Source organism: Trachypithecus francoisi, unplaced genomic scaffold, assembly GCF_009764315.1.
Source record: "Trachypithecus francoisi isolate TF-2019V2 unplaced genomic scaffold, Tfra_2.0 Lachesis_group14, whole genome shotgun sequence".
NCBI lineage: Eukaryota > Metazoa > Chordata > Mammalia > Primates > Cercopithecidae > Trachypithecus > Trachypithecus francoisi.
The window spans coordinates 32,633,010-32,648,114 of record NW_022681459.1 but is presented as its reverse complement, the minus strand read 5'-3'; the positions used below and the strand labels follow the sequence as shown (position 1 = coordinate 32,648,114).

Below are 15,105 nucleotides of genomic sequence, written 5' to 3'. Positions count from 1 at the left end.
AGGGTCCTTCCCAGCATCTTCAAAGCAACAGGATTTTGTGCCTGCAGACCCTTCTTTGGGGCACACACCACTGACCCTGACCAGGACCCCTAGAATGCCCAGCACCCCTGGGAGGGCCTGTGGTAGTTTCAGCTCTGGGGGCCTAGAATAGAGCTGGCCTGTGGTGAGGACGTAAGCACCAATGGCCAGTTGGGGCCAAAGGAAGACACCAGTTCAAACACTGAAACCAATCAGATTCTCCCACAGCCTTCCTGCCATCAGAAGACACTGGTGCAGGGGTGGTTGCTATGTACAGGGCAAAGCCGCCCGATTCCCATGCAGGTGCTGTGTCCTGCCGTGCTGGCCGCCTCCTGGCCATCACATCGGGCCAAGCAGGGGAGGGGAATGGGAATGCCCATGCACCCCCATCAACTCTGCAGACACAGAACTACACATAGCTCTTGGGAGGGGTCAGATGAGCTGCCCAAAGCCCGGGAGAGACCTGCACAGTGGTCAGCATGGAAGGGACGGTGCTTAAGCCAAGGCAGAGATGGTGGGAGACTCACTTGGGATCCTGAAGGAGGCCGCTGCATTTCCGTGTCTTTCCAGATAACAAGGACGTGTCGGTGATGATGAGCGAGATGGACGTGAACGCCATCGCAGGCACGCTGAAGCTGTACTTCCGTGAGCTGCCCGAGCCCCTCTTCACTGACGAGTTCTACCCCAACTTCGCCGAGGGCATCGGTGAGCACTGGAGGCCTTGGCCTTGTGGAAGACGTCTCTTCCACGTGCACTGCTGCCCTTGGAGGCTGTGAAAAGTGAGGTGTGGGAACCCGAGCTGTGCCCCCTCTGCCATGGTCGGTGTTTTAACCCAACCTCAGAAAGCAGGGGACCAAAATCAAGCCTGTCCTGGAAGGCCTCGCCCATCCCCACAGGGCTCCCCGTCCCTATTCCTGAGGGTGAAATGGTCATCACTGCTGTACTATGGGGTCCTAAAGTCTGCTGTCTTCCTTCCTGCAGACCAGGGCTGAAGGAGCACCCAGGTGCTCTAGCCATGGGTCCTGGCCCAGTCCAGCATGGGTTCAAACCTGGGCTGACCCTTAGTCAACCTGCAGGCTGATGGCTAGAGTGGGCGCTGGTGCATGTGGCACCTGTAACCTCCACATCACCCTTAGGGCAGCTCTGCCCATGGAGCCCATGCACACCCAGCCTGCAGGTGCCCCTGTGGTGTCCAGGACAATGAGGGGTCTCTGCGTACTTGGTGGGGCTGGAGCCCTCCCACTTCCCACCTCCTTGTGTCCCTCACTCCCGTTTCATTCCACGCCGAGCCTCCCCTGCGTTGGGCTCCCCTGGGGAGGGGGTGGTGGCAGGAGTTGCCCAAGGGCAGTTCTGCCCGTCGGCGGCTGCTCTCGCAGCTCCTCCTGCTGCTGTTTGCTGGGTGCTGCTGATCCCCGTGAGGCAGAGAAAAGGTGTTCAGGTGGCTCATACCCCACACCAGCGCCCCTCGCAGGTTCCTCACTGGGGCCCAGAGCTGTGGGATTGAGGATGATGATGAGCCTGGGCTGTGCAGGGACACAAGACCCAAGCACTCCACGTAACCACCTCGGGAGAGGTCTCTGTCTCATTGTGACCCTGAGGAGTAACCCACCGCCTTCTCCAGCTCTTTCAGACCCGGTTGCAAAGGAGAGCTGCATGCTCAACCTGCTGCTGTCCCTGCCAGAGGCCAACCTGCTCACCTTCCTTTTCCTTCTGGACCACCTGAAAAGGTAGCCCAGCTCTCCTGTGGCTGCAGGTCCCCAGGCTATGGGGTGCCCCTCTGCTACCAGTAGACCTACAACACCGAGGACCTTTTCCCCTGCCCCGTTTGCAGTCACTCACTGCCTTTGGGGACTAGCACCACTGCCACCCCTGCCCCAGCCTCTCATCTTTGCCACTTTCCTCGCTTTGCACTGTGGCCTTAACAAAGAGCTCAGAGCTTTGGCCGTGGCCAGCAGTGCACTTGGACCCCCCTCTTCCCTCCCAGTCACATCATAGAGGAGACCTCTCCACCAGCCCAGAGCTGGCCCTTTGTGCTGGGCTGCCGAGACCTAGCAGTACCAGGGCTGGAGTCAGCCTGCAGCACACCCAGGGTCGACGTCACTCCCTTCCTGAGGACTCCAGCATGGCCCAGCCCCTCCACCTCTTTGCTAGTGGTGGTGTTGAAACAGTACCCTCTGCTTCGGTCCTCTACAGGGTGGCAGAGAAGGAGGCAGTCAATAAGATGTCCCTGCACAACCTCGCCACGGTCTTTGGCCCCACATTGCTCCGGCCCTCCGAGAAGGAGAGCAAGCTCCCTGCCAACCCCAGCCAGCCCATCACCATGACCGACAGCTGGTCCTTGGAGGTCATGTCCCAGGTATGGGAAGACAGGCTCCAGCCCATGCCACCCCAGCCTGACAGAGGTGGCCACTGCCTGTCCCACCCCCGAGTCCTGCCCATCTTCCTACTTGCATTGTATGTGATGTGGCCGAGATTCAGAGAGAGGGACTTGCCTAGGTCTGCACAGATAGGAGTGATGGCGGGGGGCCCAGGCTGCCTCCTGGTCCTGCTGGTGCACCTTGCTGGGGGCTTAAAACCACCTCAAGTGTTCGGGTGTGGTGGCTCATGCCTGTAATCCCAGCACTTTGGGAGCCTGAGGCAGGATAACTGATCCCAAGTATTTGAGAACAGTCTGGGCAATATAGCAAACCCCATCTCTAGAAAAAATTAAAAGAAAAATTAGCCAGGCATTGTGGCACACACCTGTAGTCCTAGCTACTTGGGAGGCTGACACAGGAGGATCGCTTGGGCCCAGGAGTTAGAGGCTGCAGAGATCCATGATGGAGCCACTGTACTCCAGCCTGGGGGATAGAGCAAGGCCCTGTGCATCTCTGAAATAAACACCCCCCCCCCCCCCAACCAAGTCATGCCTTGTCAGGACCCCACCCCACCCCCATCTCACTGTAAGGGGTTCATGACACCAGCAGGGGTTTCCAGCACCTGAGGTGGACTTGGAGGCTTAAGCCCCAAAGACCTCCCCACCAGCTGCTGTGAGCCCCACTCTGAGCCGCTCTCCTCTTCCCGGGCAGGTCCAGGTGCTGCTGTACTTCCTGCAGCTGGAGGCCATCCCTGCCCCGGACAGCAAGAGACAGAGCATCCTGTTCTCCACCGAAGTCTAAGGGCCCCAGTCCATCTCCAGGAGGCAAACAGATGGCCTGGAAACCTCTGGCTAATTGGGCCATCCATAGAGCGGGAACCTTCCTGAGGTGTCCTTGGGCCACCTGCCAAGAGACAGCGACCCAAAGCCGAAGGACAGGTGGACTGGGCAGATCCCGCCTAGGTCTGGAAGCCCCAGACTGGCCTCAGACTGTGGTTTTTTTCCCTGCGGCCACCCCAAGCCAGTGCATCTCAGAGTCCAGGCCGGGCCCTGGGAGACAGGGTGAAGGGAGTGGTTTTTATGAACTTAACTTATAGAGTTTAAAAGGTTTCTACTGGATCACTTGTCAAGATGCGCTCTCTCCAGGGAGAAGGGAACGTGACCGGATTCCCACACTGTTGTATCTTGAATAAACGCTGCTGCTTCATCCTGTGGGGCCATGGCCCTGTCCCTGTGTGGGTGGGGCCTCTTCCATTTCCCTGACTTAGAAACCACACTCCATTTAGAACAGGCTTTGAGAGGCTCAGTCAGCACTGGGTAGCTTTTCTTTCCAGAAGGATTGTTGTGCAGAAATGGGTCTTTTGTTGCCGTGTTTGTTCTCTCCTTGGAAGGCAGCTCCAGGCAGGCTATGAAATGTTGGGGGACAGGACCCCCAGGGAGGGAGTCCCAGGCTACGCACTTTAGGGTTCGTTCTGCAGGGAGAGCGACCTCGTCCCCGGATCCTGACCACCCTTCCGGCGCACGCTCTTCTGTTTGGCTTCCACAGGCCTGGACTTCTCTGGCTTCTCTCTGCCCACACACTCCCTGCCACAGGTGTCCCTGCCCCTGCCCCAGCACAGGTGACTTCATTTCTGTCCTCTCAGCTCAGCAGACTCGCTCAACTTTTGTAAAAGTCTCCACTTGGTGGTAGCAGCTTGCTGATGACTTGTTTTAAAACTTTCATCCTAAATAACCTTTTGATACTTGAATATTTTTAAGTTTTATACGTAGTTTCTAATTTATTTTTCCTAACAGATCCAGATACCTAATACAATGCTGGAATGTACTCTGGGGTAATCCGTGTCCTGGCAGCGTCTGCTCTTCCTCTAAGCGCCTGGCCCCACTGCTCTTAGGAGTGGGTTCCGAAGTCTCTGGAGAACAGGATACGTGGAGGGTTAGGAAGGGGCCAGCCTTAGAGATGGAAGACTCCCTCCCAGAGCAGGTGGAGGCACAGGACCATTCGTTACCCCTTCTGCCGGCACCTGCGGGGGAGCCCAGGCATTCTTTGTAAATCCTCATGACCACCTGGCTCAAAGAAAACAGAAGCGTGGAGACCACCAAGTATTTTCAAGAAATAACCCCTTTTAAGAAAGAGGGCTTTGGGGCAGGGAGAGGAGAGAAGGGAGAGCAGAGTCGAGTTTCCAGATGGTCCTGCAGGAGGAAAGGATGCAGCTGCCCAGAGGGAAGCAGGATCGAATTCAAGAGAGTGTGTGGGGTCCGTGGATGACACCAGCACCCAGTGTGGCTCTGTCTGGCGACCGCTCCCAAGGTGGGAGGAGTGGGCTTCCCCTGTGTGTCAATGGGCAGCCCCTGCTGAGCCTGCAGCTCATCGGGGAGGCTGACAGCAGGGCCGTGCACCTGACACTCCTCTCTGCTTGTGGACCTGATGAGGCAGGGAGCAGAAAACAGCCACTTGAAGGCTTTCTGTCTGCGTCTTGTGTGTGGTATGGATTTAGTTTTGCTTTTTTCTTGCTAGGTAAGCACAGCCACTGTTTGCAAGCAGTGTCACTCTCGTGGGTGGTGAGGACACAACAGGAGCCTCTGCCCTCTGTACCTGTCTGGGCCCTGTGGGCTCCCCTGTCCTGGCTTCCATCTCTTGTCTCAGTGACCATCCAGCCCTGCACAGGAACACATGTTGCTTAGAAAAGCCAAATCCAGCCCTTGTCTCTGTCACCTCTGGTCTCATGATGTGCATCTGTCACCTTGAGACTGGAAGCCAATCTATCAGTGTCTGTGCCAATTTTTTGTTCCCTCCCCAACCTCCCCTATATGACTTTATGTAGGATGTGTGGTGTCTAATGATGGGATGACCACACTTTTCCATGTTCTAAAAGTGCTCCTCTCCTGCAGGGTCCCAGAGCTGATGGTCGCTTTGGGTCTAGAGCTGTGTCTTACCGACCTCCTGCCTCAAAAGCCTGTGTGGTGGCAAAGCTGGTGAGGGGCTGGGGAACACAGCGTTCTCCAGGAGGGGACCTGGCTCTCCTTCTACAATGCAGGCAAAGGCCTAGATGCCAGTGTGACCTCCCACAAGGCATGGCTTCAAGACTCCCTGACCATACGTGATGCTTTTTTGCTTCAGGCCCTGGGTTTGAAGCAGCCTGGCTTTCTCTCGGTAATTGGCTGGTGTCTTAGCAGCTGCAATCTGAGCTCAGCCACCTACATACCACCGTGGGAAAAAGAACTGCCGACACTTTCATTAAAAAGTTCCCTGAGACGACTTGTGTGCATGTCGATTTCATGATCAGCGCCACCGGGAAGAACCCCTGAGCCGGTGGGGTGGGGCTGGAAGCAGCAGGTACAGTGATAGGGCTGGGTGCCCAGGAGGCCTCAGTGCTCAATCAGGCCAAGGTGGCCAAGCCCAGGCTGCAGGGAAGGCCGGCCTGTGTGTTGTGGGTGAGCACAGGCAGTGCCAGCTGGGCAGAGTTAGGACGTTGGAGCAGCAGCCTAACTCCACAGAGTGGGGCAGTCCGGTTGGGGCAGGGAGAGACGATGCTCACTGGGGGGAGGCTGTTCTGACTGTGCAGGTGGGACAGGGACAGACGGCCGCCAGGATGATGCAGCTGGTCTTTCTTTGCTGTGCTGAGCCCTGGGACAGGGAGGACTCCCACCACACACAGCCTGGGCCCGGGTTCTTACCTGTGGCCACCGCTCTGGCATGAGCCCCTCGGTCTTGGGTAGTTTCTGCTTGGTTTGGGATTTGGTGTTGCCGCTGAGTCCAGCCTTTCCACCACCTCTGCAGGGGCCATGGGTGTTGTCAGCTGCCTCCCTCCTTGGCCTCAGTAGTTCGCCCAGCTTACAGGGAGCTGCCCCGGGCTGGAGATGGGCGTGCAGCCTGGGTCCTACTTGGGTGAGTGCAGGTTGAGTAGACCTGGCCACATCCACTGGGCCACAGGTTACCCTCAGCAATGCCCACATCAGCCGTCAGCCTCAGCGTCCCCAGGAGAGCAAGGCTCACACGACAAAGGCTGCCAGTGGCCAATGAGGTGGCTGAGCCCAGCCAGAACCTTACTCATACTCTCGGGATATGCCTGGTCAGCTCTCTCGGGGTCAGAGGGGCTTGTCACACGGGCCCCTGCCTGCAGTGTGACCCTTCTCAGCTTCTCTAAACAGTCCTGCCTGGGGAGTGTCACCGCCACCATGACTATTTCCCTGACACTGCGAGGGTGTGGGGACGTCCTGCGTAGAGACAGGGCCCGTGGCAGCAGCAGGCTCAGGGGCACCCTGCACTGGTGGGCTGGGGACCTGGCAGAGACCACACCAAGGGCTGGACAAGGGGACGAGCCTCCACCCTGGCCTCTCGACAGGCCTCAGCAGTCCCTCCCACAGGCAGAAGGGTCCACACTGGGTTCTGCCCTCGCTGCAAGAGTTGCGAGTGCCACACGCTATTCTGCCCAATCTGGTGTCTGCAGGTGAGGTGAGGGCTGCCGCTGGCTCGTTTCTGAGTGTTCAGCACCTAAGGGTGACAGCACTCTCTGTCCCCTACCTTCCAGGTCCTGTTTGGAAATCAAACCCACGCTCACAGGCCAATTTTGTTTTTCTTTTAGAGACAGCGCCTCATTTTGTCACCCAAGCTGGAGTGCAGTGGTGCCATCATAGCTCAATGCAGCCTCCAATCCCAGGACTCAAGGGACCCTCCTGCCTCAGCCTGCCAAGTAGCTTGGACTAGAGCTGTGTGCCATTGCACCTGTTTATTATTATTATTTTGTAGACATGGGGTCTGGCTATCTTGTCCAGACTATTCTCAAAATTCCCGGCCTCAAGCAATCCTCCCACCTTGGCCTCTCAAAGGGTTGGGATTACAGGTGTGAGGCAACGCACCCAGCTCAGCCACAGAGCTAGTTTTAGTAGAGCTGGGTTTTCCCCATATTGGCCAGGCTCATGTCGAAATCCTGACCTCAGGTGATCCACCTGCCTTGGCCTCCCGAAGTGCTAGGATTACAGACATGAGCCACTGCATCATTTAAATGTAGTGAGAGGCTGGGCATGGTGGCTCACTCCTGTAATCCCAGTATTTTGAGAGGACGAGACAGGCAGATCACCTAAGGTCAGGAGTATGAGACGAGCCTGGCCAACATGGTGAAACCGTGTCTCTACAAAAAACCAGAAAAAATTATCCCTGCGTGGTGGTGTGTACCTGTATTCCCAATTAGGAGGCTGGGGCATGAGAATCACTTCAACCTTGGAGGCGGAGGCTGCAGTGAGCTGAGATAGCGCCACTGCACTCCAGCCTGCGCGACAGAGCAAGACCCTGTCTCTAAAAAATTAAATAAATAAATGTGGCCGAGGCACGGTGCCTTAGGCCTGTAGTCCCAACACTTTGGGAGGCAGAGGCAGGTGGTTCATGAGGTCAGGAGTCCGAGACCAGTCTGGCCAAGACAGTGAAACATTGTCTATACTAAAAATACAAAAATTAGCGAGGCATGGTGGCAGGCACCTGTAGTTCCAGCTACCTAGAACACAGGCAGGAGAATCGCTGGAATCCGGAAGGCAGAGGTTGCAGTGAGCCGAGATTGCACCACTGCACTCTAGCCTGGGCGATGGAGCAAGACTTCATCTCAAATAAATAAATTAATAAATACAGAGCAATATTGTCTCAAATAAATAAATAAATGTACACCTGTCATCCTAGCACTATTGGGAGGCTAAGACAGGTCCATCACCTGAGGTCAGGAGTTGAAGACCACGCTCACCAATATGGCGAAACCTGATCTCTACTAAAAATACAAAAATTAGCCAGGAGTTGTGATGTGTGCCTATAGTCCCAGCTACTCGGGAGGCTGAGACAGGAGAATTACTTGAACCCAAGAGCTGGAGGTTGCAGTGAGCCAAGATCTTGCCACTGCACTTCAGCCTGGGCGACAGAGTGAGACTCTGTCTCAAAAGGAATAAATAAATAAAATACAAAAAAAATAAATAAACGTAGTAAGATTGCAGAGTCGTGCCGCGGAAGCGTGCTGGTCCTATCCATGTAGCGAAGGCTGACTTCATACACAAATGTCACAAGAACTTTTTTTCTTCCTTTTTTTGAGATGGAGTCTCACTCTGCAAGCTCTGCCTCCGGGTTTACGCCATTCTCCTGCCTCAGCCTCCCCAGTAGCTGGGACTACAGGCGCCCGCCACCTCGCCCGGCTAGTTTTTTGTATTTTTTAGTAGAGACACGGTTTCACTAGGTTAGCTAGAATGGTCTCGATCTCCTGACCTCGTGATCCGCCCGTCTCGGCCACCCAAAGTGCTGGGATTACAGGCTTGAGCCACCACGCCCGGCCTCTTCCTCATTTCTTTTTTGAATTATGCTGTCTTGAATTGGTGTCTAAAGGATGACATAGCAGACAAGGGGACTGACACATTAACTCTCATGCATTACTGAGGAATTTCTCAGTGCTCTATCTGCATCATCTGCTCGCTCTCTCCTTCCTAGGTGCTGCCTGCCAACCTGCCTTGAGAAACTGGAAATGAATCCGGGTGTCATCAGCCTCCCTTTGTACATATAGGCATCTCCAATGCCTTGATTTGCATAATAACGAGTAATGTTTTGCTTACCTACTTCCACACAAACTGCTGATATGGTTAGGATTTGAGAAAGGGGAAGAAGGGAGTTTTGGGTTTTCAGGAGTAGCTGGGACTTGAACAAAGAAGAGGTAGTGATGAACATTCCTGGTGTGAGGGAATTAGCTGAGGGAGAATAAGGCATATAATAAATTAGGGATTGACAGACTGTCTGTAAAGGTCCAGATAGTAAAGGTTGTAGTCACTGAAGACCTTAACGTCTGTGTTGCAACTAATCAACTCCATCATTGTAGTGCAAAAGTAACCACAGACACTACAGATATGAATGAATCTGACTATGTTTCAATGACTTTTTTTTTTTTGAGACAATGTCACTCAGTTGCTCAGGCTGGAGGGCAGTGGCACGATCACAGCTTATTGCAGTCCTGACTTCCCAGGCTCATGTGATCCTCCCACCTCAGCCTTCCAAGTAGCTGGGACTACAGGCACACGCCACCACGCCCCACTAATTTTTGTATTTTTTGTAGAGGTTGGGTTTCACCATATTGGCCAGGCTGGTCTTCAACTCCTGAACTTCTGGGCTCAAGCTATCCACCCTCCTCAGTCACCCAAAGTGTTGGGATTACAGGCATGAGCCTCTGTGTCCAGCCCAAAATAGTCTTTTGATTCTTTTTTTCCCCCAAACATTTAAAAGGGCAAAACATTCTTAGCCTTGGCATGAAGGTCCTGGGGCCAACCTAATGACTGGTCTTGACGTGCCCAAGCCAGAGGCCCAGGAGCTCCCTGTCCCAGGCAGGGGGTCAACGTGCTGCCTGCCTGTTCCCTAGTCACATGGTGACATTCCACCCTCCACTGTCACATCTCTGTGTGAGGAGGCCTTGCCAGGTACTTGGGGACCTCTGTGTGCTGGTGCCTTCCCGCCTCCGTTCCTCTCAGCCCTGACTAGCTCTGTCTTGGAATAGGTAACTACCCTTTATTCGAAAACGTGCAGCAAGCCCTGGGCTGTTCTGAAAACTCAGGCATAGTGTTCTGATTTCTCCACCCACAAGGAGCCCTGGGCTTCCTGAGTCCTTGGGACAAAACAGCCCCACAGACTGCTGCCCCCCAGGGCCCAGGTGAACACCCCAGGCAGGGGTGGGGCTGAGGCTGCACCTTGGAACCTACCTTCCACCAGGGTTGTGGTGGGGCCTCCGTGCAGCCTCAGTGGGAACTTGCCTATCACCTGTGGCCCAGGTGGTGTGACAATGACCTTTGCCCTCCCCCCCTCCTTCCCACAGGTCCCGCACCTCAGCTGCGAAGAGGGTTGGCAGTGGTGAGTGAGAGGCCACCTCGCATGAACAGATGCCCTCCCCACTCTGCGCACCCCCTGGTGGCTGAGGAGAGTCTAGGCTGGGGCACAAATGGGCCTTGGGGTGAAGTCGGAGCCCGGGATCCTCCCTATGTCCAGGGCACCTGCTCTGTCGCTGAAGGTGCTGATAAACTCACGAGCGTCTGGGGAAACAGGTGCCCTGCTTATTTTTCACAGCCTCCTGGTGGCCCCAGGCCTTTGTTAGGAACGCTCTGCCAACCTGCACATCTAGGTCCCAAGTAAACACCAAGGACTCAGAACTCCAGACATCAGGCCCCATGTGAAAATCCAGGTCCAGGAAATCCAGGTCCCAGGAAGTCCTCAGTCACCAGGAAACACTCAGGCCTCAGCTAGATATCTGGTCCCAAGTTGACACCAAGGCCTCAGGTGAACACCAGGCACTAAGAAAACATCAGGCCCCAGCTGAGATCAACCCCTTGGTGGTCACCCGAACCTGACCTAAATACTAAGCCCCAAGTTTACATAGGGCCCCAGGTCACATCAGGCTCCAGGTAGACACTGGACTCTAATTTAGGCCCCAGGTTCACAGCCACACCTCGGGAGAACACCTCACCCCAGGTAGCTGTAAGACTCCATCCAGACCCCAGTACCCAGCTAGAGAATCTAGGCCCCACTGCACATCAGCTTCCAGGTAAACACCAAGCCCCACTTGGGTATCTAATCCACAGGTGGACATCAGGCAGCAGGTTGGCACACAGGTCCCACATATAGATGCCTACACCACAGGTGAACGTGAGGCCCTAGGTATATAACCAGTCCCCAGGTGGCTATCAGGCCCTGGGTAAACACCGGGTCCTGGATGAACATTGGGACCCAAGTGGATACCCAGGCACCTGGAAACATCAGGCTCCAGGTGGACACCAGGACCCATGTGGACAACCAGGTTCAGAGGTTCCACATAAACACCCAGTTTTCAAGTGGGTATTGAGCCCCTAGGTGTACACACCAGTCCCTCAAATATCGAATACTCTCTGGCCAAATGCAATACAGTCATCTGCCCCAAAAATATGTATTTGGGAACCTGAAAAGTACACTTCTCAATCAATCTCAAGTAAAGAAGCTCTTAATAGAAGGCCAAAGACACACCGAAAGAACCAACCATGAAACTCCCGCATCCAACGCGAGCGCAGTGCTGCTCAACTAGCCCCAGAGCAGGACCTGCCACAGGCTTTGCATGGAGGATGCGCAGATTAGAAGGCAAGAATGGAAATGTGGGACCTGGGATTGCAAGAAAAGAAAAGAGGAAAAGGCAACCATGCATACCAAGAAACCCAAGAAAGGGTGACATGGAGAAATAACTAACCCAGGCCCCGTTTCCAAAGAAACATTAGAAACCACACTGCAAAATGAAGTGGCAGGCCGAATCAAGTCAGCGTCTGTGTAGATTTTCAAGTGTGGGTCTCTCCCAGATGGCTTAAAAGCCTACAAATTGCAAAGGCCACCCTCAACATGTCCGACCCACCTTGCAGAAATTCACCACTGGGAAAAGATACAGAAACCAGTGCAGTTCCAGAACTTCCCTTGGAGAAGCTTCCTGCAGTCCCTGGGCACCACTGGCTGGCTCTGCGGCTTTCCCGGAGGGCCCGAGGCATCAGCCCTTCCCCCTCCCTCAGTTCTGGTGCGTGGCCGCTGACGACCTGAGCGGCCTGGGCCGGGGTTCTGGCACTCTCGAGGAGCCACCCTGCGTGCTCACAAATGGTCCTGGCAGCTGGCATTGTGGTGCTCTCTGTTGGGCACCACATCCTTTCCCATGGACAGTCTGGTGGGGCACAGCTCTGGGACCCCAACGTCAGCACCCACCTGAGATCTTCATGCCATGGGCAAAGCACTAGGGGCAACTTACCCAGGCACCACCTGAGCCATGATGGCGCCTTCCTCACAGCCTGTGCGGGAGGGTGAGAGGTTGATGTCCTGGATGATGAGGGGCGGGGTCAGGGAAACTCCCCACCCATTCTCCCCAGGAAGAGGGCAGGTGCATGGGAGCACACCCCCTGCAGGTGGACATAAGGCCCCGGTGGACACGGAGGCCACAGGAAAACGTCAGGACACAGACACTGGACATCAGATACCAGGCTGACACCAGGCACCGGGTGGACACCAGATCCCAAGCGGACCCCAGTCCCTGCACGGACAGCAGGTCTCAGGTGGACAAATCAGGTCACAGTTTGGCACACAGGCCCCAGGTGGACACAAGTCCCCAGCTAAATATCAGGACCCAGGTGAACGCCCAGGCCTCAGGTAAATACCAGGCCCGAGTTGGACACAAGGCCCCAGGTACATACCAGTCCTCAGGCTGAAACCAGGCCCTAGGTGAACATTAGACCCCAGGTGGACACCAGACCGAAGGTAAATATCCAGCCCCAGGTAAACACCACACCTCAGGCAGATCACAGGTCCCAGAAGAACACCCAGGGCCCAAGAAGAAATCAGACCCTAGGTGAATGCTGGTCTGCAGGTGGACATCAGGCTGGGTATCCACTTGGGACATGGTGTTCACGGGGTGGGGACCTATTTCCACCGACACTGGGCACGTGTCATTCATCTGCGTAATGGTATTGACCTGGGCCCTTAGAGTCAACCTGGGGCCTGATGGCCACCTGGGGGCCTCATGGTCACTTGAGGCCTGCTGTCCTCCCGGGGCCTGATGTCAACACATGCGGTGTAGGTATCCACCAGGGGCCTGATGTCCACCTGAGGTCTGCGGTTCACCTGGGGCTTGGGGTCCACCTAAAGCCTTGGTGACACCCTGGGACCTAATGTCCACCTGGAGCCTGGTATCCATCTAAAGCCTGCGGTCTGCCTGGGGCATTATTATGTCACCTGAAGACTAAGTATCCAACTGGGGCCTGATTTTCACCTGAGGTCTATTATCCACATGAGGCCTGGGTATCCGCCCAAAGCCTTGGTATCCTCCTTGGGCCTGAAGTCCATCTGTGACATTCTGTTCAACGGGGGCCTGGGTGTAAACCCGGTGCCTGACGTATACCTCAAGTCCAGTGTGCACCCAGCTGGGACCTGAGGGCCACCTGAGGCCCTAGATCCACCTGGAGCCAGGGTGTCCGCTTGAGGCCTAACGTTCACCAGAAACATAAGTATCCACCTGGGACCTCATGTCTTCCTGGGGCCTAGGTGTTGATGGGGGGCCTGGGCATCCACCTGGGGCCTGATGTTCAACTGGAGCCTGGTGTACACCTGGAACCTATTTGTTAACTAGGAACCTGAAGTCCACCTGGTGCCTGATGTCCATGTGGAATCTGGAGTCCACCTGGGAACTGGCATATGCCTAAGACACAGTGTCAACCTGGTATTGGCTGTCCAATGTTCACCAGGCTCCAGGTGGACACCGGGCCCCAGATAAACTCCAGGACCGTGGTGAACATGCAGGTCCCAAGTCAAAACCAAAACCCCAGAGGTCCAGACATCAGATCCCATGTGGACATCCAGGCCCCAGGAAGTCATCAGGACCCAGCGGACACTCAGGTCCCCAGGTGGACATTCAGTCCCAGGTTGACACCCAGGCCTCCGGTGAAGGGCAGGCCAAGGAGAATTCCAGGCCCCAGGTGAAGAGCAGGATCCAGGTGGACACAAGGCACCCAGGTGGATACTTGAGACCCTGCTGAACATCAGGCCCCACATGGACACTCAGGCCCGAGACGGACACTGGGCCTCACAAGGATACAAAAATTCAAATAAACGCTAGGCCTCAGGCTGAAATCAGGTCCAAGGAGAACACCAGACTGCAAGTGACAACCACGCCCCAGGTGGCTATGTGGGCCCCAGGTGGAGAGCAGGTACCAGATTGACAAACGAGGCCCAGGTAAACACCAGGCCCCAGAAGAACAACAGGCACAAGGTAGACACAGACCCCAGGTGCACACCAGATCCCATGTGGGTATCTAGGACCCAGGTGAACAAAAGGCCCAAGGTGAACATTCAGTCTCCAGGAGGGCACCAAGGCCCAGGCAGATACCAGGCCCCAGGACAAGACCAAGATACAAATGGACATCAGGCCTCAGGTGGACACCAGGCTCCAGGCAGCCTGATGAGGCTCCAGGTGGACACCAGACTGTTGGTGGTAACAGGCTCCCAGCTGATACTCAGGCCCCAGTGAAACACCCAGGCCACAGGGAGACAGCAGAAAGCTACTCCACGACCCCGCGGTACATCAGGTTACACATGGACACTCAACCACCAAGTGGATCCCGAGTCCCCAGTCGTAAACACCAGTCATCAACAACCGAAAGGTAACATATTCTCTGGCCAAATGCAACAGAGTAATCTCCCCATAAAATATGTAGGATGGAGAGTTTTTGGACGTTGAAGGGCAGGGCCAGGGAATCTCCCCACGACAAGGGCCAGTGCATGAGGACACACTCCCTCCATGTGGACAGAAGGCTCCAGTGGAAGCCAAGGACCCAGGAACACATTAGGCCACAAACAGACACTGGACATCAGACACCACGTTGACAGCAGGTCCCGGGTGGACACAAGGTCTCAAGGGGGCTCCAGTGCCTGCATGGACATCAGGTCCCAAGTGGACAAATTATATCACTGTTTGGCACACAAGCAGGTCCAAGGTGGACACCAGGCCCCAGCTAAGTATCAGGCCCCAGGTGAACACCCAGGCTCCAGGTAAATACCAGGCCCCAGGTAGACACAAGGCCCTACGTACATACTAGGTCCTAGCTGGGATATCAGGCGTCTTGGTGTATGTCAGCTCCCAGATTGACACACAGGCCCCAGTGGAACACCAGGCCCCACCTGAACTCCAGGTTCCTAGTGGATGTCCAGGCCCCAGGTAAATATCAGGCCCAAG

At 55.4% G+C, this 15,105-nt stretch overlaps 1 protein-coding gene across 4 annotated transcripts in view; it reads left to right on the top strand.

Moving 5' to 3' along the window:
- Positions 1-5,630, top strand: part of BCR (BCR activator of RhoGEF and GTPase) — a 137,050-nt gene extending 131,420 nt beyond the window's left edge. For 2 of the 4 annotated variants that reach the window (XR_004442246.1, XM_033232733.1), the window contains exons 20-23: positions 589-723; positions 1,640-1,745; positions 2,212-2,374; positions 3,087-5,627. Coding sequence is in view for 3 of the 4 variants with exons in the window: in XM_033232733.1 (XP_033088624.1) it covers positions 589-723; positions 1,640-1,745; positions 2,212-2,374; positions 3,087-3,176 (494 nt within the window). In the remaining variant the exon portion in view is untranslated. Of the gene's footprint in view, positions 1-588; positions 724-1,639; positions 1,746-2,211; positions 2,375-3,086 lie in introns of all 4 variants that reach the window. The other 2 variants (XM_033232735.1, XM_033232734.1) reach the window with 2 other exon arrangements.
- The last annotated feature ends 9,475 nt before the right edge of the window (positions 5,631-15,105 follow it).